The following is a 23315-nucleotide window of genomic DNA, read 5'->3' as shown; positions in this document are numbered from 1 at the left end:
AAAGGGCTGGAGATGTAGCTCAGTGTTAGAGCACTTGTCTAGCATGTGCAAGGCCCTGGGTTTGACCCCCAGTACCAGGGGTGGTGGCGGGGGTGGGGAGGGAAGGGTGGCCTTGACTTGGGAATGAGCCAGGCTGGGCAGCAGCAGGCTTCTCGGCCAGGATGTGTGAAGCAGGCAGCTGCAATGGTCAGATGGCAGGTACCGCCACCCCCCCCCCAAGCTGGCAGTACTTAGGGTGTCCTCGCTTCCTGTGTGGGGGGTGGGGGGGTCTGCTAACCACACTTCTGTTGTCCCCTCAGGAACGTGTCCTCAGTGGCTGTCTGTTACTGCTGATGGGCTACGTGGGAAGAAGATAAGAGGTCAGCTCTACGCGGGGGAAGGAGGACAAACACAGGGCCGAACCACAGCTGTTCACTCTCTGTCCCTCAGTTTCTCAGAAACTCAAACCTTGAATTTTAGTTAGGCACATGGCTTCCTGCAGTGAGAACCATTCCCCCGCAGGCGGGGCCTGGTGAGTAAGTTCTGATCAATGGGATGTACAGCAGGTGACAGCGGCCGGGTGGCCACCTGGGGCCTCGAGCAGCACTCTGGAAGGAACCTGGGACCATGCTGATCACGGAGCCACCCTGTGCAACGTAGGGTACCCTTGGACTTGGTGTAAGCTACTGTTGTCACGCGAGAGGAACCTAATTCCGATCTAGAATTTGTCACCCAAGGTGAGGGCAGAGACAGGCACTGTGTGTGGGAGGTCATTTTCCTAACCAGGGAGGACAAGACAGGCTGAGAGCACCCTCTGCCCAAAGAGTGACAACAGGGGGCAACAAACAAATTCTGCAGGTCAATCATGGAAGCATTTGCAGAAATCAGACAAAGAATAAAGATGTCGACAGACAGTCGTGTTGCTGCATAGCTCGAACACTTTTATATTGATCAAACAGCTTTCAGTAGAGTCGTCGCTGACAGTACAGGTCAGTATGAAAAACATCCCCAACTTACAGAAAAAAAATATTGCTTATCAATTAAGATGCTTTTCAAAACAACATGGCTTAACATGATCCTTTGGTTGCTCTGAACAGAACGGGAGCCACCAAGATGGCAGGAGAGCCGGGCATCTGGCTCCCAGGTTTGGTTCCCCAGGCTGAGGCCACAGATGCTTTGCCAGTGAAGCTGAGGCTGCTCTCGGCCTAGGATGACAGGCGAGAATCAGAGGGCGGCGACCCCCATCTCTACATCCGACAGTGCCAGGGTCGGAGGGACAACCCCGTGGGGACAAGTCACGGAAGTGGGACACACATGTCTCTGGGAGCTACATATTTTGGTTAAAGAACAATTTCACTCCTCTGGAAGATCAGACTCTCAGGACGGCAAATCTTGAGCCCACCTAGTCCAGCCCACTGTCCCCTTCTAACTCAAAGGAAACCGAGGGCCACTGTGCTCTGCCCGCGTCCAGGTCTGGATGGAGCCTGCGTCTCCTGATCCTCCCCCATGGCTGCTGCCTCTTCGAGATGAAGAGACCTGTTGCTTTCCCCAGATGATCATTTCTGAGGAAGACAAAAAAGCCCAACCAGCAACACTGGAGCAATAGCTTCTGCGCTGACCTGGAAGCGCATTTCAGTATGAATCACCACGGCAGGAAGCTAGGGGCTGGCGCAAGTTGGTATGGAGCCACCCTGACGTCCCACCTGCAACCAAAGTGATGCGGTCTTTTCCTCTGGGGAGTCAAACCACCAAGTGCAGGTTCTAGAGTGACATCCATGAAGTCAGTAAATCAGGCACATCAGTGGGTCTAATTAGGCCTTCCGGAAAGCTCCAGAACATAGGAAATAAATGTCTTCTCCATTCCCATCCAATCAAATTTCCCAGGCCAAATATTCACCCTGATTCCCATGCTGCTCTTAGGAGGAAAATAAGGCCTCTTAAGAATAACTGCCGACGGGCGGAAGGCGGGAGGCTGGGAGCTCGAGCTGTGGATCTTACTTTGCCGTCTCTGCAGGCTGCACTAGCATGTGCTGCTTCTTTAGATCATTTTCTTCAAAGTAGTTCACGAATTTTGTTCCTGGCAACGTGCTGGTCTGAGCTGCGCGCCTGCACGGTGGCCGAGAAAGGCTGGCTGCAACCTCCGGCTAGATTTCTAGAAATGTAGGGACCCAGGGTGGCAGCGTTTCTGCACTCATATTCAATGCTTGGTTTAAAAAAACAATGGAACATAAATCTCGGAAGGTATTTAGGCTTCTCCAGGATGTTTGCGCACAGGGCAATGTTCCGTTTTATCCGGCGGCAATGGTGTGCTAAATATCCTGATGGCATTTAAATGTACCCTGCATGCCCTCCTTCTTTTTCCATGTTTTGCTCAGAGAATTTTCCAGTGTCCAGATTGAATAGGTTGTTCCTTTGTAGTCTTGCTTTGTCCTTTTGGAAGAACATTTTTCCCCCCCCTTATAGAAAGCCACTGGGTTCCACTTGCTGGATGTGTTTTGGGCTCATCACAGAGAAGGACACTTTTCCAAGTAACTCTTCCATCATGGTGTCCGTTTACATTCCAACCAATGAAAATTCACACTGATGGCAGGAGCTCATTCAAGGCTCACATTCAATCTGGAGTCGTGGGTACTGTCTCTCTCATTTCACAGATGAGAAAAACAGGGGAGCTAGAAGCACAGCTCCTAAGTGCCCAGACTGAGAGTGGGTAAGAGAGGGCTGAGTGGCAAAAGGAGCCAGGCTCCTGCCCTCAGCTCCACTTGCCGGGAGCTTCTCGGTCCACGGCACAGGGTTAGGGTGCTGGCGCCACCTCCTCCCACCCATGCCAGATAGCAGTAAAATATGCATGGGGAAGAGACAGGAAGGATGCAAGATAAAAGAATCTTTAGAAACCTGGTCCCCTATGGATAGGTCCCTATCCATCAGGCAACCAGGTGAGCAATTCCATTGGTCCAGGGTTTCCTGATATCAAAACGGCCTCATCTCTGTGGGCTACAATAGGAAAGCATCCTTTTTCTATAAACACCGTTAAGAAACTGGCTCTTTTGGATACACAACAACTGCTATTTAAAAATACCACATTAAAATGTTTATGTAATTTATTTTCCTTAAATAGTAACTTGCTACAGTCCTGTCACAAATTAAAAAAAAAAAAAATTGAACACAGTATTCACAGAGGCAGAATTCTTTAGGACAATCAAAATCATGGGGTACTTAGAATAAATTAACATCAAATTGGGTTTATATTCAGATAGTCTGATCCTCTCCTCTGAAATGAAACGGAGACCGCTGCAACTGAGGGTGAATGCACACGTTTGTTCTTCGGTACAGAGACTCATTCTTTATATAAACTCAACGGTAATTTGAATCGAGTCAGGAATCCTGAGCAACCTCCACAGGGCGCACGCGCAGGCACACACGCCAACAGGGGCTCCTGGCAAGCAGGGTTTCCCGTGGTCACCTACGAGCAGGTCTTTTCTTAGAAGGGCCAAAGAATATTTCGATGCTATGATCCTGTCCCCCTCGGGGGAACATGTCTCTTCAAGTGTAAGAGCTTGGAGTAGCAGCAGTCCATGTACGAGATTCAGTAGTCAGGGGTCCCGGTCCTGGCGTCCGTGAATCCAGGATGAGGCAAGCAGAGCTGACACACACCTGTTTCTAACGCTAAGAGGCGGGATCACGCCGAAGGTGGAGTTCTCAGTCTCAGCTGGAAATTCGCCTACACGTACATTACTAATCTGGTTCAGGCACTGGATATGAACCTGAAGGGGGACGATGGAGGGGCGGGGGTGCTTTGCAGATCGCAGATCGCAAGGGGCATGGAGCTGAGACAAGGGCAGGGCGCTGCTTGTCCTTCAGCCTGAATGGCCACCACCTGGTGTGTAGGACGTTCACCAGGGCTTCCTTGGCACCGGGGTGGGACTGTGCATTGGCTCCAGCCCTGCCTGGACACACAGGAAGCTCAGCCCTCGGAGCCCTACCCAGATCAACACACAGAACACCACGCAGCCTTGAAGAACCATGCTGTCCAGCTTCTGGGGAGGTCAGGAGCACGGCTGCCGGCCCCTCTTGTATGGACAAGGGTGGCCAACAGTGGGGTGGTGATGTCTGGGGAGGAAGTTCCAAACTGGGATCCCTTTTTATTTCTCTCTGGGCCTAAAGGAAGCCACAGTTGCATGCATATCTACACCAGTCCCTGTGTACAGGATCCCTTTCCTATAAAATTTAAAGTGCCTGGGTTCAAATGTGCTCATTCCTTCCCCACAGCTGGCGGTTCCTCTCCCCGCCTCTGGAGGAAGGTGCGTCCTGCTCTCCTGGGGGAGATGCCCTCGGGAACCAGGGATGAACGCTTCACAGTCGTCCTAACTGGGATCCAGCATCTGGACTAAGCCTTCTTCATACACGCGAAGAATCGCTTCACACACGAACTTGTACTGGCTCTGGAAAAGGAGAGAAGGGACGCTGTCAGGTCAGGAGCACCAGGAACCCCGTGTCACGCTGTGCGGGCTGACGCTCTGTGCTGTTCTTCACGGCTCCCTCGGCACCAACTCGGCAAGAGAGACCCACCAGGGAGGCGTGCCACCTGAGGAGGACAGCTGCCCCCAGAGGGGGAGGGGCAGAGGGTCCTCTGTGTGACAGAGGAGGCAGTGGTCGTCTGGGAAAGAACCAAGGTCCCTGCAGGGTGGCCACTCTGCAGAAGTACAAACCCTCGGTGTGTGGAGGAGGGAGGTGCTCAGGTGAGCCAGGATCTGGTTGTGGGGCTCCCTGCGTGGGGCAAAGAGTCTGGATTTGTCTTGAAAAGGAAAGCTACTGAGGATGTTCTGCAGGATACGGTTATTACACAGGTGCCCCTCGGTGTTCATGGGAGATGGGATACAGGAACCCCTGGCGTATTTGCATGAAGTCTGCACACATCTTCCCATGTACTTTGAATCATCTCTAGATTCTTATAATGCTTAAGGTAAAGCTACGTGAATAGCTGCTATACTGGACTGTTGAGGAGATAACGACAAGGAAAAAAGTCTGCATGTGTCTGGCTGCAGGAGCAACTTTTCCTCATATTTCTGATCTGCAATCAGCTGAGTCCTATGAGGCAGAGCCCATGGAAACCAAGGGCCGACTGCGCTAGCAAAGACCTCGGGCGCATTTTAAAGAAGCAGAGAAGGAAAAAAAAACCAGAGCACTGAGATGGAGCATCTCCAAGTAGGAAAGTCCCAAGAGGAAGGACTCTTTCTTCTCGACAGGCAATGAGGTCTTCTCCATCCTTAAACACACGTCCACTTCTTTTTCTCTTAGTCCCATTTCCTGGGTACAAACTAATAAACCACAAGGGCTCACAATCTGTGAGGGGACTCTCATAGCTGTCCAAGCTCCTGCCTTTGCCGACCCCTCCTTCTCACTGCCTGGGGTTGTGCCTGAGGGGCCCTCCTCTAGGACTTTCCAAAGTCTGCTTTAGACACTGTTGATGACAGGGCACTGGAGAAACCAGCCAGAGGCTGTGGGTCTGGAGGGCGGTACACCTGGGAGGACAGATGGCTGTGGGCTTTGGGACTGTGAGCGCCCCTGTCCCCAAGCTGTGGGTAAGGACTCAGTTCCCTTGACCCTCCTTCTCATGACCCATAAGGCCCTTCACCCAGGCCTGGCCCAGGGCAGCTGCTCAGGAAGTGCCGGCCACCATTAGGCTTTTTATTGCTGGTCTGTACTCACGGAGGTCTGCACCATCATGGCACGCTGCTCTCGCATTTTCCGGACAATATCCAGGGGGTAAACAGGCAAGTTTCTCTCAATTAAGCACATGGCTGTTTCCATAGTGACCAACACGCCAGTCCGACCTATTCCAGCACTGGGGAGGGAGAGGAGCAGAGACTCAAGATTTGCCCGAGGAACCTTTCTGCACAGCCCAGCTACACCCTGATGCAGTGCCTGCGTTTACTCAGAAGGAGCCACCAGGAACGCAAAGACACACTTAGGCGGGCTTCATGGCAGGGGTAAAGGCCATCTGAGGCTGGGCTCAGCTACTGGGGAGAAGCCCACTGCTGAGTACAAAGTCCAATCCCTCTGCTATTTCCACCTGCTATGAAGGGCGAAGGGAGACACACTCAGGACAGACAGAGACGAGGGTAGGACTCTCCTCTCAGGCTCTGGGCCACATGCACATGCTTATGATCTTTTTTCCTGAAAGTTCCAAATCCTTTGAAATGATGAAGAAAAAGAGCTTGGTGAGAACGCACAACGTGGTGGGCTTAGGGCGGTTTGGTGCCTGCCAATCTTCTCCAGGCCTTTCCCCAGGGGTATAATAAGGCAAAACAGTGGCAGTACCTGCAGTGAACCAAGATGGGCTCCCCGTCCACCCGCAGGGACCTCACGTAGGTCACAAACTCCAGAAAGTCCGAGGAGTCATCGGGCACACCGTGGTCGGGCCATGCAACATACTGGAGATGTGTCACCGTGTGCTCTTCCCCAGTCTGTGGAACATGCGGTGGCCTCGGTGAATCAGTCCTGGTGGTGGGCCCCGTCCCCAACACCGTCCAGGGGGCCCCGGGCCCCGTGTTCCTACTCCTACTGTGCACAGCTCTGCTGTGGCCCCTGCCACATCCCACATCTGCCCACTTTCCCAAGACACCCATCTTCTTCTCAGCTGAGCCCCCTCCTGGAGGGTGGCCTTCCAACTCTTTAGCCTACAGTGATTTCTTCCATTAGCTCCAACTGTGCTTGCAATAGGCCCACACAGCTGGAGACAGACAGACAGACACACACACACACACTTTATAGCGCTGGGGATCAAACCCAGGGCTCTGAGCATGCTAAACCCACCACTCTACCACTGAATTACACCCTCAGCCCCTTTATATGTATTTCTTTTACGGTGGCACAATGCATACGAAGTTTAACATTTAACCATTTTTAAATGTAAGGTCCAGGGGCAACAAGTATACTTATTCTCAATGTTGTGATACCATCACCACTATTTCCAGAACTTTCTTCATCACTCAAACATAAACTTGTATACCCATTACACTATAACTCCCGATTGTTCTCTTTCCTCAAACTCCTGGCAATTATCATTTCCTTTCTATAAATCTGACTGTTCTAGGCATGTCACATAAATGGAATTTTCAGTTTCTTTCCTTCTGTGACTGGTTTATTTCACTTAACATAACATCCTTAAGGTTCACCTGAGTTGTATTATGTGTTGAAATCCCCCTCCTTTTAAAGGCTGAGTACTATTCCACTGTGCAGATAGACTCATTTTGTGTACTCATTCATTACTTGATGGACACAGGGCTGCTTCCCCTGCTCAGCTGTTATGAAAGGTGCCACCATGCACCCTGGTACTGGCTCTATGACTGGGAGTCTTGCACTGATTGATAGCTCCATCAGGTGAAAACAGGGCAAACCTGAAGACGTGGCCCCAGCAGGGACCACAGTGGCTGCTGGTTTGCCACCTGCCCCTCCACCTACCTGCATAGACTGCTGCTTACCTCTGTGTTTGTGACCAACATTTCTCGGGACACGTAGGCGATGGTGCAATCCTCTGTCTGACACTGGATATGAAAGATGCCGTGGTCCATGACGTCAGGGGGGTCGGGCCAGTACTGGTGACATTTGGTCTGTAAGAAACCGAGCGCGGGTCAGCTTCCTCTGTGGGGTGTGTGCGGGAACAGCCCACGGGAGACAGGCTGGCTGGGCAGGCGTCCCAGGGAGAGCTCGTGGGAGAAGAGGAGTCAGGCGAGGCCCATCTGCTGTGTGTGTTCTGGGATGGGGACACAGAGGAAGCTCCTTCCTCCTTTAGCATGTGGGTGGGGGTCGGCAGGCCAGAGGCCAATCAGCCCTGGGACAGAGCCTATAGGAAGAGGACAAGAGACTTCTCCTCTCCAAGGTTCATTTGTTGAAGATGATCAGACTCGGACCTGGGCTTATGAGCAACCTCCACCCAACCACCTACCCCTCTCAGGCTTACCAGGTCTTGCAGGCCCCTTCCCAGCTCCAAGAGCCCCTGTAACCTCAGCCCTCCACCCCTGACCTTCCTGTTAGAGGGGAGCCCCAGGCACAGTGGTCAGAGCACAGAGAGAGCTCCCATGGTTTCACAAACCCCTCTCATTTTCCCATTTTCCACTTGAGGGCTGGAGACAGCATCAGCCTGAGGACCTGGAGGATGGTGACAGCTGGAGAGGGTGTGCAGGGAGCTCAAGGTGGGGTTGTCCCACGGCAGTCCCTCTTACTGCTGCTATGGGTCTGCATCAACTGAGTAAGGGGGGCTCAGAGACGCCCTAGAAATCCAGATTAAGGAATCTCCAAGCTGAAATGAAGACCCCTTTTCACGTGGGGAGCATGTCCTGGTCCTCAAATGCTTCCGAGATAATTCTCTGTGGCGCCGAGACTCCAGAGCAGACTTGGATCCTGACTCAGGGCAGTGACTTGCCAAGGCCACAGAGTGTCGTGACCCTGTTCAGCACACATCCCCAGGATACCACAGTGTCTCTCAATACACCTGTGGCTTGCCCACAGACTGACCAATCCCATCACCCTCACCGTGGTCCTCTCCCCGCCACAAACCCCGCAGGGTCTTCCATACGCCATTGCTGCCGCCGCCTCTGGCTTCTAAGTCAGATGCTGGGCTAAGCTGCCCCTCCCATCCCAGTTCCTGTCAGTCAAATTCTCACTCATTAAAAAAAAAATATTTGCCCCCAAGCCTAGAGTTGCACCGACTTAAGTAAAAACTACATTTGTTTAGAGCAGAAAGGTGGTAAAATAATCCTGACACAAGCAATTTGTCAGGAAACAGCTTTCCTAACTTATTTTCAAATATCGCTGTGAATATCTGAAATTAAAATACGCTGCTGTAAAGTTGCAGTTGAGAATTTACTTGGAAACAGTACATGTGGGTGTCTTGGTTAGGAACCACTTTCCAACTTTCCTTAGACGCGAAGGGCTGCTTGTGGGTAGAGAAGGGAGCCAAGTCGCCCCCAAGGGCTCTGCATCTATCTGCCTGTGTCCTCACCCTGTGTTATAGTTCCCAAGGGTCCTGCCCGCAGGAAAACTGGGGGCAGATGCTCTTTAAAATAATATAACTTGTTCAAGGCAGAGCTACAAACACCTGTATTCTCAGAGGGTCTTTACAGTGCACCTGGTCAGGACTGGGTCTCTCTCTACCTCTGATCGAATTTAGATTTTGAGGTCTGTTGGATGTATAAGCACTGGGGTGTAGTCAAGACGTTTGTGGAGATCCTGGGTTTCAATCCTCGTTAATACGCTATACTAAGCAACGGTGTCGTCCTCAGATTACTTACCCTCTTTGAGCCTCACTTTCTATATGACTGCTGCTGGAGGGGACGCAGGGGACGAGGATGCCCCAGTTCCTATGAGGATGACCTGATATAAGCTCATTCATTCTCTGAGCCTCAGTTTGCTCAGATGCAAAACAGAGTCATTCACAGTTCTTTCTTTGGGGTTGTTCTGAGGCCAAGATAAAATAATACTGTTAATAACATAATAACATAATCAATACTATCGTTTGAACGGTATGGGAGGGTGCTTTGCATGGACATTATTTTATCTTGGCCCAGTGACAGCCGGAGGAAGGTACTATGAGGGCCTCTGTTTGCATGAGTAAACCGAGGCTCAGAGAGTTAATCAGTCGGCGTCAGGTCATCCACACAGGCACTGGGGTGTGGGAGTTTCACTCCAGGGCTAAGAACTCGCTGTGGGGTGGATATCCCATGAGATGATAAGGAAACACACCTCTGCAGAGCTGTGGGATTAAACAGATAACCCACACAAAGGGCTTGGAGGGACAATGGTCAGGGCAGCTGGTCAGAGGGCAATGGGGCTGCTGCCAGGATTCAGAGGCTCTTTCCTCTGGATTCACAGGCTGAGCAGGGATGGCTTCTCTCTTCTAGCCCCGAGTGTGGCTTTGAGAAGAGGGTTCAGGAAGAGAAAACGGACCACTGAAATGGTTTTGGAAAAGAAGTGCCTGTCTGGACCAGAGGGGACATGCTGAAGACTGTGTTCCTGGAGGGGGTGGAGCGTTATCTTAGGAAGATGGACGTGGGTTTGAGGGGAGAGGCAACTTTTATGATGAACCCAACTTTTATGATGAAGTTTGCTTTCTTGCTTAGTCAGTTAACACACATCTCTGCAGACATCGTGACGAATTAGATGTGTTTGGCATTATCCTCAAGGTGCTATCAAATCTGGCCATCAGAAGGTGTGAAGGAGAAAAAGGCAGAGAAAGAGGTGGGTCATGTGGGAGGTGATGTGGATGTCCTGGATAGGGGACAGGAGCTCAGTGCTGAAGGCTGAGGGTGTCCCCAGTTGGGTGGGGCAGGCAGGGATCATCAGGGCAGAGGGCATGGGCTGCTCAAGGTAAAGAGGCCCCTGGTGTTGCAAGGGAACAGAAGACACCTGGATACGACCACCCAGGAGGGGCAAGCTGGTCTGGGGTGGGCATTGGGGAGGTGGTGCTCTGAGCATCTGAGGGGCACCACGGGAAAACGTAGGACCAGTCTGAACCAAGGCAAGGTCTGGCTGAAAGCTTGTTCCTGCCTGAGCTAGCCTGGGGAAGACTTGGGGCCAGCAGGAAGTCCCTGCTATTCCTGGGAGGGGGATGCAAAGGCTGTGACAGCAGACAGGGGCCCTGGGGACACAGGACAGATAAACTGGGGTCATAAAGGTGGTCAGTGGTGGCGGCCCATGGTGAGTAGGTGGGGGAAGGGATGCACCAGACTCCTGCTTGGGTGACCAGTGCCAAGTGTCTGGGATGGGGGTTGGGGGGATGGGCCATGCATGTGCCTGCACGTGTGCATTTGTAGGGTGGTGAATCTGGTACCATCTGTGAGGACACTCAGGTAGGCATGTCTTGTCAGTGAGCAGAGGGGCTTGGGGATCAGGGGGTGGCAGGAGTCAGTGCCCAGCTCCATTTGCTTAATTACCCAGTGGGCAGGACAAAACCTGACCGAGAGGTTCCCAGGCAGAATCCTCCTGCCCCTGTGCACATGTCATCAGGCACAGTGTGGTTAATGGGTAACGAGCGCGTGGGAGCCCACAGAACTCTATGCTGCTCCAAACCTCTTCCTGACACGTCACGGCATTCTCACGACAATCCCGGTCTCTATTGTTACTCAGATTAGCAGAACAACTTGCCTCTGGTGCAGGAAGATGAGGGCAATGGGATCCAGAGTCACCAACCATGCAGAACACCCACAACAGGCCCGGTGCAGCTCATTCTGAACCTTCCAAACAACCCAAGAGACAGGCGTTGCCACTCCTTTCTAGTGACAAGGAAACCGAGGCTTTGAGTCCTGTCCACGTGTACCCCATTAAATGATGGTTCCAGAAGCCAAATGCCTCCACTGACCCCAAAGCCTGTGCCTTAAGTGATGGGCAAATGAGAAGAAAACTTATCCATATTATTCACACGTAGATGGAAAAATGGATCTCTCCCCCAAAGAGATGTCTTATGGAAGGAAAACGAAGGAAAGTGACTTCCAGATGAAACCCTCTAGGAGGAAACCCGAGCCTCAAGGGGGAGAACAATGAAAACCACTCTGCACAGAATGGAAGAAAGGAGAAATGAAAGTGAGCCACAGGCGAGAGTCAGCCTGACCCCCAGGAGATGAAGGTTGTGGCTCTGCACCCCCAGATGCAGAGGCAGCACAGGGGGGCGTGGGGCTGCCAGCCAGTGCACACCTGCCCGAGTCCTACTCTACTGAATGCACCGCAGGGGAGAAAAGAAGTAGGAGCTGATGGAAATTTCACCTTCTGGAAAAAGAGGGGCAAAGCTGCTCTCCTGGAAGGACCAACTCCTGATGCAGAAGAACTGGGGGATGTGACGAGGAGTCAGGGACAGTAGGACAAAGGGCTTGGGTCACCCAAGGGTTTGTAACAGGAGAAGGGAAACACACCCTGGAGTTTGGAAGAACAGGTTTCAAACAGTTGATCACCAAGAGAGTAAGTTCCCAGGCCAGAGGTGCTGAGGGAACGCCAGGCCTCACAGGAGACCTGGGAAACAGCTGGGAGCAGAATGGGTTCAGATGGCAGAAAGGGCTCAGAAACAAAGAAATGTGCAGGTCACAGAGACCTCAAATGAGCTCGGGTTCAGAGCGGCCACCCACAACAGAGGGGAGAGGAGGGCAGGAACAAGGGGCAGGAGGGACAGGACCTGGCAGAGTAGACAGACGAGGGTGAGGCTTCTCAGAGGGCACAAAGGGACTGGCAGAGAAGGGAAGGAAGGGGCTGCCATCCAGGGCGGATCACCTGTCACTGCCCGTTCCGCCTTTTCTCCAAGGAGAAGAATGGCTGTCCAGCTGGGAAGGGCACGGTGGACTTTCAAGGGGAAAGAGAAGCCTGACAGACAAGAGGCCGGGGACAGCACCAAGCTGCCCAAGTGGATTCCGATGCAGACTCTACGGAGCTGCATTATGAACTAAGAGACCTCACGAGACAGCAGAGGGGCACCAGACCCTGAGAAAATCGGGAGCAGCAGGCACCCAGCAGACAGGACAGGGGACCAAAGGCAGGCAGATGCAGTACAAAATGACAAGAAGACTTGATGTCCACTAGCTGTAAAATATCAAAATGGCCCAGATTAGAGTCTACCAAGCGCAAGACGCCTCCCACCTTCAGAGACTGGGTCTGCGTCAGTCACAGCTACACGCGGAGACGTGCTTTCTCACACGGTATTTCTGATTCTGCCATACAGACAGACTCAATCCTTGTTCAAAACCACTTTAACATCACCTAATACTTTAATTCTATTTTTTTTTAATTATTTTATTGTTGGTTGTTCATAACATTACATAGTTCTTAACATACCATATTTCACAGATTGATTCAAGTGGGTTATGAACTCCCATTTTTACCCTGTATACAGATTGCTGTGTCACATCAGTTACATTTCCATTGATTTACAAATTGCCTTTCTAGTGACTGATGTATTCTGCTGTCTATCCCATTCTCCACTGTCCCCTCACCCCTCCCCTCCCCTCCCCTACTCTCTCTCCATCCCCTCTACTATAAATCGTTTCTTCCACTTATATAATTTTCCTCCTACTCCTCCTTTCCTCTTATATGTATTAATTCTATTTTTATAATAACTGAGAGATCGCCTCAGATTCAGAGCTGAGGAAGGCAAGATTATTTAGAATTGGGGGGGTCTTCATATTTTTACACATACCTTTTATTTATGGCAAGTGATATGGACCAACAGACTCCCCTTTAAGAAATATCTTAAGAAATATTAAAATAGAAGAAAGTCAATTTGAAGAAAATGATAAATAATATGACAATATGGTCCTCATAATAGTCATTAATGTGGCACCAAAATTACTACTACTGCCAGCTAAGATTTATAGAATATCTTCTGTGTGCCAAGCACTCTTACAAGAAGCTACTCATATTAGCTTTCAATTCCTCCATAATCCTACAAGATTGTGGTTACTCCCATTTTACACAGTTATAAGCCACACAGGAGCTTATAACTCAAACGCAGAGCGAGAATTTAAACTCAAAAAGTATGATTTTAGGGCTTCCTTACCCACTACACGACAGAACCAGCAAGCTGTAGGCACTTTAGTAAAACAGAGGGAACGGTACTGTGAGCTGGCTGGAGTTACCTATATTCAAAAGGGTCCAAGTAATTTCTTATTAAGAACAAAAACAGGAGAGGTGTTGAGCTTTTCCTTGGTGAGCCCTTACAGAGCCCCGGCTTGGGGTGCCCTACTAACCCACGGCTGGACATCTGACTTCGGACTTTGCCTTCTCGCCCCCTCCGGGCGGTGGGGGTGATGGGCCAGGAGGGCCAGAGCCGGGCTGGATTGACCCTTGGACCTGGCTAAGCTTCCCAGGCCCTCCCGGTGGTCCAGGAATTGGGCCAGGGGTTGGGCCAGGTTTGGAGGTGTGGGGGGTTCCCTCATGCCCTCCGCCCTATGAGTTCTGTGGAGGGATGGCATACTGTGGACCGCAGGTTGGAATGGGCCTGATCCCCCACGGTGGCCTGGAGACCTCTCAACCTGAGATCGAGGTAGGAGCTGGGATAGAAGGCAACTCTGAGGAGGCCTCCCCTGAGCCTTGCATTGCTCACCCTGCTGTTGTGAAAGTGGAGAAGGAGAAGGTGGATCAAAACCATGAGGAGTCCCAAGATATCCAAGCTTTGCAGAAAGAACTCGAGGAATTTGCCAAGCTGCTAAAGCAGAAGAGGATCAAGCTGGGATATACTCAGGCCGATGTGGGGCTCTCCCTGGGGGTTCTCTTTGGGAAGGTATTCAGCCAAACGACCATCTGCCGCTTTGAGGCTCTGCAGCTCAGTTTCAAGAACATGTGCAAGCTGCAGCCCCTGCTGCAGAAGTGGGTGGAGAAAATAGACAACAATGAGAACCTTCAGGAGATATGCAAAGCAGAGACCCTCCTGCAAGCCCGGAAGAGAAAGCGAACAAGTATGGAGAACCCAGTGAGAGACAACCTGGAGAACATGTTCCTGCAGTGCCCAAAACCCACACTGCAGCAGATCAGCCACATTGCTGAACAGCTAGGGCTTGAGAAGGACGTGGTCCGAGTGTGGTTCTGTAACCGGCGCCAGAAGGGCAAATGATCAAGCACTGATTATTCCCAACAAGAAGATTTTGAGGCTGCAGCTTCTCCTTTCTCAGGGGGACCTATATCCTTTCCTCTAGCCCCAGGGCCCCTCAGGTTACAGAAGCCCTCACTTCACCACACTCTACTACCTGGTTCCTTTTCCTGAGGGGGGAAGCCTTTCCCTCTGTCTCTGTCACCACTCTGGGCTCTCCCATGCATTCAAACTGAGGTACCTGCCTTTCCTAGGTACTTTCCCTTTCCAGAGGAGCGAGAGAGAGAACCTGGAGTCCGGACCAGGGCTTTTGGGATTAAGTTCTTCATTCACTAAGGAAGGAATTGGAAGCTCAAAGGGTGAGACGAGGAGTTGGGGAACTGGTTGGAGGGAAGGTGAAGTTCAATCATGCTCTTGATTTTAATCCCCACATCACTCATACTTTGTTCTTAAATAAAGAAGCCTGGGACACAGTAGATAAAAACAACAACAACAAAAAGAACAAAAACACAACCAGTGTGACTCGACATCATGTACACCCAGAAGAATGAGAAGTTATACCCCATTTATGTATGATGTGTCAACGTGCATTCTACTGCCATGTATAACTAATTAGAATAAATCTTAAAAAATTACAACTGAAACAAAAATAGATAAAAATGAGATTTCCAGACAAAAAGACGAGGTGATGCCACAGAGTTGGCCTCAGATAGTCTCTCATGGTAACTGGGTACAGGAGAGGCAAAAATGGGAGGGGACAAGAGCAGGGTTGCCAGGATTAACAACTGCTCCCCAAAGTGCGTACTCAGTGCCTCTGAAGAACAGTATTCTAGAGGAAGTTTCCACTGTTTCTTTTCTTTTCTTTTTTTTTTTAAAGAAAGAGTGAGAGAGAGTGAGAAAGAGGGAGAGAGAGAGAGAGAACTTTAATATTTATTTTTCAGTATTTGGCGGACACAGCATCTTTGTATGTGGTGCTGAGGATCGAACCCGGGCCACACGCATGCCAGGCGAGTGCGCTACCACTTGAGCCACATCCCCAGCCCTCCACTGTTTCTTGACTGTACGATTTTTCATCATTGACTTAGGGATGAGAGATTCTTACTAACTCTGCGATCAATAAGAGCTAAGAATAATAACTAAGGCAAAGAAATAAGGATGCCCCCAAAACCAGATCTGAGGACTAAATACCCAACATTTTCTGGACACTTGAAACATGCAGTTCTCTAAGCTAATAATATTGCATTGTCACTAACCCTCCAAGGTGGGCACGATTACTATCTCCATCGTACATTCAGCAGAAGCCGAGGGTCTGAGAGGTTAAGTAACTTGCTCAAAAGGACCCTTGTTTTCATCCTAGTCTGGCTCCAGTGTGCTGGATGAGGGTTCCCAGAGCTAAGGGCCTAAGCGCTGAAGAGGAAAAAGAGGTTCAATGGCAATCGCAAGATAAAGTCCACATAATCTCTGCTGATCGTGGTTTAATGGAAGCCCAGGGTTATTTTCAGATATTGAAAAAGTTGATACAGAAAAGAAGGGGAACTTATTTTGTGTCTTCCATGTAGCAGAACCACATGGGATGAAGGTTAAAAGAGATATCTTAATTGTGAGGGGGAATTTTTAAAAAGCAGAGCTGAACATCAACAGGATGGATCCTGGAAGTGTGCTAGCCAAGGCAGGGAGCAGTTTATCTAGGACCACATACGTAAAAGCCCTCTGCAATCCATGGGGCTCCGTGGAATTAGTAGAAATTCTTTTGTTTCAGGTGAGAAAGTAGACTTATCTCTTCAAGAATAGTAGCTTTATCAATTCCTAGGTATTCTCAATTTCAACATGGATTATTTTGGCTTTCTGAACTACATTTGGGAGGGAATCAATGGGAGGAAGTGGCACAGAGATCACTCAAAGCAGGGGGCTCAAAAGTAATTTCTAGGGCTAGGGTTGTGGCTCAGCAGTAGAGCGCTCACTTAGCATGTGCGAGGCCCTGGGTTTGATCCTCAGCACCACATAAAAATAGATATTAAAAAAAAGTAATTTCTATTTGATTTTGGAATGTGTTTCTGAATATTTCATAAAGAAGACATCCAGATGTATCTACAAGTTAAGGAAGCATGATAGGAGTATCCCTTATATACTGACTTCTGTTACAGGATCATAGAACTGTTTCTATGGAAAATGGTACAACAATATAATCTCTCTTTCTATTTTCAGCCACCGTTTACTTGGTACACATTGCCCTTTCAGAACCAGCACTTGTCCCAGCCAACACAGGGGTTCTGAGAAGGTAAGGTAAGGCAAGAGGAACTGTCTTCTGGCTTGATATACTGGATCCATGCTGGGAGTGCGAGGAGTGGGGCTGAGCTTCCCATCCTTGGGGGTGTCCATTTGGTGGAACCACAGAGATCTATGGGGCATGAAGGGGCTAGACCAGGAGGCCACTTCCAGCGTGAGATTTATGCTCCATACAACATGATGCGACACTGCACACATCTGAATTGGAAACTGATCTACTTACCCGCCCTCGCTCTGTGAGAGTTGTCAACATGACAATTAAAGATAACTTCTGATCCCAGACGACTTGCCAAAATTGTGCACAGGTATGTGGCAGGGGTCCCTGAGTGGCAATGTACTTGTTCACAAGGTTAGCAGCAGGAATTTCCATCTAGCAAGAGATTGGTAAAGGATTATAATCTGTTACTTCCACAAGGTGGACAGGGTTCTGCATTTTAAACTCTTTTACTTGCTGATAATCACATCAAACCATTATATCAATCCACAGTGAATAAGAAAAATCAAAGAAAGTTATTGTTAAAAATCCTTGAAAAAGATTTGATGATAAGGCCACCATTAATATCTTTAAGATTAAGGTGGATGTCACTCTGTTGGCAAAACCCAGAAATGTCCCTTCAACATGGAGTTTAAGTGACTTTCATTGCTTTCTACTAAATATAACTACTATCCATTATCTTCATTTTCAGCAGGACACATCGATCCTCACCAAGTTTTCCCATATAGGAATTTCTATCAGAATTATTTCATTTAATTGTTTTTCAAATAGCTTTAATTAGGCTATCCTTTATTTGCCATGAAATTAAGAGCAGGAAATATTTATTTTTATTCAAAGCAGACAAGAATTGGTGGCATTGGTAATACAGGTTAATACCGCCAACTCTTGTCACACTTTGCTTTCTGCATGACTTCCAACGATAATGTCATTAAGTTGGTTAAGTTGGTCCATCTTTTTTTTTTTAATTATTTTTTTAGTTGTAGATGGACACAATACCTTTATTTTATTTACTTATTTTTTATATGGTGCTGAAGATCGAACCCAGGACCTCACACGTGCTAGGCGAGTGCTCTACCACTGAGCCACAGCCCCAGCCCAAGTTGGTCCATCTTGACCAACATTTTCCCATGCTGCTCCTTTTTCATTTTGCCCTCTGCACCGAGTCTTCTCTATGCAATAACACTCAGAGCCCTCTGCGCTTTGGACTGGCAACTTCATTCATTCACACTTAGGTTGGGAAGGTAAATGAAGGATCCCAATTCATGACTGGGTTAGTGCTTGGGCTCATGGCTTCCTTGACCCTTGATAAAACAAAGAGACTGGATTCTGTGGGGTGGCCACACATTTCTGATTCTCTTTTCTTAAGATATCAAGAATGTTGAAGTGAGGGCTTATGAATTCCATAAATGCTTTGGAATAAATATTATCAATGATCAGACCAAATTTTATTAGGACAGTTCTTTTATTTTTGATATTTATGTTTTAGTTGTAGGTGGACACAATATCTTTATTTCACTTTTTTTTTTTTTTTTTTTAATGTGGTGCTGAGAATCGAACCCAGTCCCTCAATGTACTAGGCAAGCACTCTACCTCTGAGCCACAACCCCAGCTCCAGGACAGTTCTTGATCACTTCTATAACCTGAGACTTAGTCTGAAAAGTCATGTTTGTTTAGGTCAGATGATGGCTTGAGGGTCAAATCTGCTGGCCACAAGCTAAGAGTAGTTTTCAACATTTTTAAATGGCAGCATCTTAAATGCAAAGACCAAATTCTGACTCTGTATAGAAAAAGTGTGCTGACAATGGATTTAGATGGAGAAACTGAAGTTCAGAGAAACCAGGTAAATTGCCCAAAATGCACTTTCAGAGTAAAAATGAATGCTTTCCCCAAAACATGTATACCTTTTCCTTGTCCTCTTTTGGGTCTTAGGTACAGAAGAGGTATTGTTTTTCTTATATTTAGGCAGGATGACACTAATAATGTGGGGAAAACCACATAAAGTAACAAACATACCGCCAGCAAAACCAAATACCCAAGTAAGCAGCAAATACAGAGGTGTGTGGACAATGGAATTAGAAACACTGAAGGCCTCCTGCCCTTATCTCAGTTTTGCGGCTTTTCAAATTATTCAGTCTCTCTGAACCTTAGTTTTCTCCTCTGTAAAACTGAGACCTCTCTGCCTTCCCTCACATGGCTGCTGAGCTGAAATGAGGCTGTGAACAGGAGAGCACTGTCAACTGCCAAGCACCCCGCAGGCCACCCCCATCCTTGTTAGAGTGATGAACGCGCTGTATCTTACCACCCGGCTTCCTAACTTACATTCACATAACTTGCATTAATATAATCTTCATTTCCCTGCAATAATACCCGGGTGGTGTCATCTGTGGGAGAAAAAAATTTACCGATTATTCTGAGTGTTATTTTTATCATCCCAAGTAAACAAGAGTTCAGTTCCCAGCCCCATCTGCAGCTCTTGCCTCATTAGCATAAACACTATTCCCCAACTGTTCAGAGTCTGAAATGGCTGCAATAAAGACGGTGGTGTTTACAGACACACTGAAAATCGCTCCAGAATACCAGACAATCTGTTTTAAAAAGGGAAACATTATCTCAGTGTAGTGGGGGAAGGAGGCATTCATGCCGGATACTCACAAGGCAGCACATCTTTATATCGGTTTTTGTCCAAATTTTGAGGCAGCTTTGCAAATGTGATGGCCAAACCTGGCTTCTTTCGGTAGAGTTGCTAAATGACAAAGAGAGGCCAAAAAGAAAAAAAAAAAAAAAAAATCACTGTGAAAATACAGCTAAGGAAAGTAGGATGTGAAAATATACTTTAACCATACATGGCTCCAAAATCTTAACATTTTAAAGTGATTATATGTTGTTAACATATTAAGGGAAAAAAATCTTCCCAATAAGAAATTCTACAGTTCTAGGAGAAACTGACTAAATCCTTTACTAATGTTTTACATTTGAGGATCTTTGGCAGGGGGAAGTCATAGGGGGGATCTGAGTCACAGATAATGGGTCCTGATAAGTCAAACTTTTTTTTTTCTTGGCAATTTGACACATGCTAAAAGCAAGTAGTGATGGTGGTGGGATGGGGGGGGGAATTTTGACTCAAAATTAATAAAAATCACCTGAATTAGTTTTGAGCGCCATTTCCCTCCAACTCAGTGGTGTGAACCACATCTTTTGCTTAATGATGAATGTCATTCGTCATTTTAGAAGTTTATTTCCAAAGTAAAAACATTTGTCTGACATACGGTAACTCTGTTTAAAGCACTATTTCCTTATACATGCAATCACTACCAAAAATTTAAAATAAATTGTGTATCTACAAGCACATATCAAATAGGTTGATATAGTGCATGACATGATTTCCCCACAGCCCTCTGGGAGTTACCACAATTATTCTTATTTTGCAAGTGACAGTCAGAGGATAGATGCTTTGCCCAAGATAACAAATGAGAGGATGAACACATCTGTTGCCAATACTTATGTTTTCTTTTCTATACAGCAGTTTCCCCCACTTGAACAACCAAAGTTAAGCCCTTTGTACTATGGGGCTCCCTGAGAAAACAATTTTTTCAATGTTGGAAGTGTTAATTTTTTGGTTTTTTTTTTTAATTAAATTTGGGATATTCAGGCTGGTCTAAAGAAAAAATCTTAACAGTAATTTCACAACTCTGAGATGACCTTTTCATTTATCTTCTCCAGATTATTGTTTTCTGCTCATATATGTACATGAACATATGAACACACCTAAGTATGCAATGTAAACATATACAACACATATATATACTACATTTTTAAAGACAAAAAATATCGATATTTTTCATACTATATTCAATGGAAACCAAGCGTCTTAAAGGAAGGCAGTAGGTATTTCTCAAAAAAGTTGCAAAGTCGAAGATTTACCTGATGTTCTATGAATCTCCAACAAGACAAGTCTTCCCACATGAGTTTAATTTTGATCAGCTAAGTATTTCTCAGGCTAATTTAGACATGAAGGACTCAGCATCCCACTGGATGGGAGGGGGGAGTTCTGGGAAACACTGCCCTAATTTTAAAGCCTGTCCCCTTATTTACTAGGTAGTATCCATTTCTCCATGTGATTAGATATTCTTTATAAAGGTGAAACTTAACAATCTAGTTTACTATGTTTATTTTTGCAAGCTGTATTATTTAGCAAACTGGCTTCTCTTGGTCTGCTTTGCTCTCATTAAACTACACAGAATTTATTAGAAAAGAATTAACATGGAGACCTGGGGTCATAAAAATAGCTATATTTTATATATTTACTGACTATTTTGAATTTCTGAATTCTACAAGAGCTTGGCTACTGATCTGATCACCTGTATGGTTTCAGTTCATAACAATCAAGTAGCTGCTGAACTACTCCTTAAACATCTGCAGGCTTCAAAGGACTCTGTGAGTTCATTCTAGAAATAAAGTCATGATTTATTGGAGGTTTTAGTTTGATTCTGGCAGAAGGAGGACATCTGAGTGGGTCAAATTTATCTAAGTGGCATTTTGATTCTAAGTGATTAAATGTATGAAGGGAAATCCAATTATGTGAATGCAACCAGTAAATCTAACCTGGAGGTAAAAAGATATATACCTTCTATGTAATAAAGATATACATGCAGTCACCTTGAGAAGGTCTGGCAGACAAACAGATCTAGTAAAATGCTTTAATTATATGATTTAAATGTATCTCAGTAGTAGGACTATAGAACACTAAAAATTTTAAAGACGTACTATGGCAGAGAAACATTTTAAAATGTGTATGCTCTGGGATTTATCCAACAAGAATTCATAAAGATTCCTGTCAGAGAAGTTTACCTGCAGCAGAATATTTATTCATGGAAAACCAGAAAATGGTAACAACCCGAATATTCCCCAAGAAGGGGAAGTTCTGACTTAAGTTGCAGTACAGCCAAACCATAAAATTCTGTACAAAAAAATAAAAAGCAAAAAGTCCAGATTTGGAAGAACATCCCTTCATCTACTTTTAAATGAAAATTGCATATTAAAAAAAAAAAAAAAACAACATACACGATGGTGATTCTAAATAGCAGCACATACAGAGTGTATACGGGGTGTATAACACACAATCCTGTGTGTGTGCACTTGTGTATGTGTGTGTACCATATATGAGCATGAACACAGGAACAGGTATGGATGGATGCACACCAAATTGTTATCTACAACTTATAACAAAGAAGAAACTGAATGGGATGGGAGTTGGGAGACTTTTTTACTTGGGCTATTTCTGGATGATGATAATGAGAATGATTATTGTTTAAACTCATGCCTGGAGTGAGGGCGAAAAAAAGAAAACAAATCTATTTATAAAATACAAAATTTTCCGGGAAAGCTGGGTGAGCAAATCAAAAGTCAAGACTTCTTTGGATTTAGGAAGTCCAAAAAAGCCCATTGTGTTTACATCTGCTCTGCAAAGTTTGGCGCTGAACAGGACTGACGCCATTCAGGGGAACAGGACTCAAGCGCATAGTCTCAGGCGTGTGAAAAGGTGGCTTTCAAGGTCCTTTAATGCACCCGACTCTTCTCTGCCCGTGGGCTGCTGGGTCAGCTGGGTGTAAGAACTTGCTCTGAGACAGGGCTGATAAGAGTGGAGTGGGACGTGCTGGGAACACAGGATGTCAGGGACGGTGCAGTGACTAAGGCGTTAGGACACTGGCCAGAATTTGAGACAAGACCCATAAAGTAACTATTCCCTGGAAAAACAGCATTTGTTTCCATTATTCCCAGGCTGCAGGTGTGTAAGGCAGACAAGATCTCCCAGTTATAGATCCCCTAAATTCTGTCGTCTTAAAATGGGAGCAGCCAGGGGTTGGGAGGCGGGGTCATGGGGACAAGCACTTATGAAATCACTTGGTTTTATGAATAACTTTTTTTTGGTACCAGGGATTGAATCCAGGGGTGCTTTACACACTGAGTCACATCACCAGCCCTTTTTTATTTTTGAGACAGGATCTCACTAAATTGCTTAGGGCCTCGCTAAATTGCTAAGGCTGGCCTCAAACTAGCAATCCTTTTGCCTCAGACTCCCAAGTCGCTGGGATTACAGGTGTGCACCACCAAGCCCTGCTGAAAATATGAATTTTTATGACCTAAAATGCATGTTCTCATCCTATCAGAGTGTAGTTCTAAGAAGCTCTGAAACTAAGGGTAAATTATGAAAATCTCGGGCCGAGAGGGGTTGCTAAGGAACAGCAGTATTTAAACTGCAATATCAACATCTCCAGCTCTGGCCTCTGAAGACAAACAGCTGAGCAGAGGACCTGGCGCTGTCTGGCGCGGCACCCGCGGGGTGGACCGGAAGGCCTGCTTTGGAGTTTAGACATCTCTGCTTTGCGCGAGGTTTCCAACATCAGAGAGAGGCCTCAGGGGCTCCCATCCCTTAGCTCCTCTCACTGGGCCAAAGCCGTGAGATCTAGTCGCACCCTGGACAAGGGCTGCAGA

General features: G+C 47.3%; 1 protein-coding gene and 1 pseudogene across 5 annotated transcripts in view; one reads left to right on the top strand and one right to left on the bottom strand.

Moving 5' to 3' along the window:
- Positions 1–894: 894 nt before the first annotated feature.
- The window catches only part of PTPN3 (protein tyrosine phosphatase non-receptor type 3), a 79978-nt gene continuing 57557 nt past the window's right edge, over positions 895–23315 (bottom strand). For 3 of the 4 annotated variants that reach the window (XM_081278698.1, XM_081278700.1, XM_081278701.1), the window contains 7 exons: positions 19476–19566; positions 19143–19204; positions 17052–17198; positions 7461–7589; positions 6298–6443; positions 5686–5821; positions 895–4418 (listed from right to left, as the gene is read on the bottom strand). In XM_081278698.1, coding sequence (XP_081134824.1) covers positions 4341–4418; positions 5686–5821; positions 6298–6443; positions 7461–7589; positions 17052–17198; positions 19143–19204; positions 19476–19566 — 789 coding nt within the window. In that variant the 3' untranslated portion in view covers positions 895–4340. The remainder of the gene's footprint in view (positions 4419–5685; positions 5822–6297; positions 6444–7460; positions 7590–17051; positions 17199–19142; positions 19205–19475; positions 19567–23315) is intronic. The other variant, XM_081278699.1, reaches the window with a different exon arrangement.
- On the top strand, positions 13508–17042 carry LOC308640808 (POU domain, class 5, transcription factor 1-like; annotated as a pseudogene). The gene is made up of 2 exons (XR_014024384.1): positions 13508–15380; positions 15583–17042. The product of XR_014024384.1 is annotated as a POU domain, class 5, transcription factor 1-like (transcript).

This window comes from Spermophilus citellus, assembly GCF_964194105.1.
Source record: "Spermophilus citellus genome assembly, chromosome: 2".
Lineage (NCBI taxonomy): Eukaryota > Metazoa > Chordata > Mammalia > Rodentia > Sciuridae > Spermophilus > Spermophilus citellus.
Note: the sequence above shows the minus strand (reverse complement) of the source record. Positions and strands in the feature narration are given on the sequence as shown.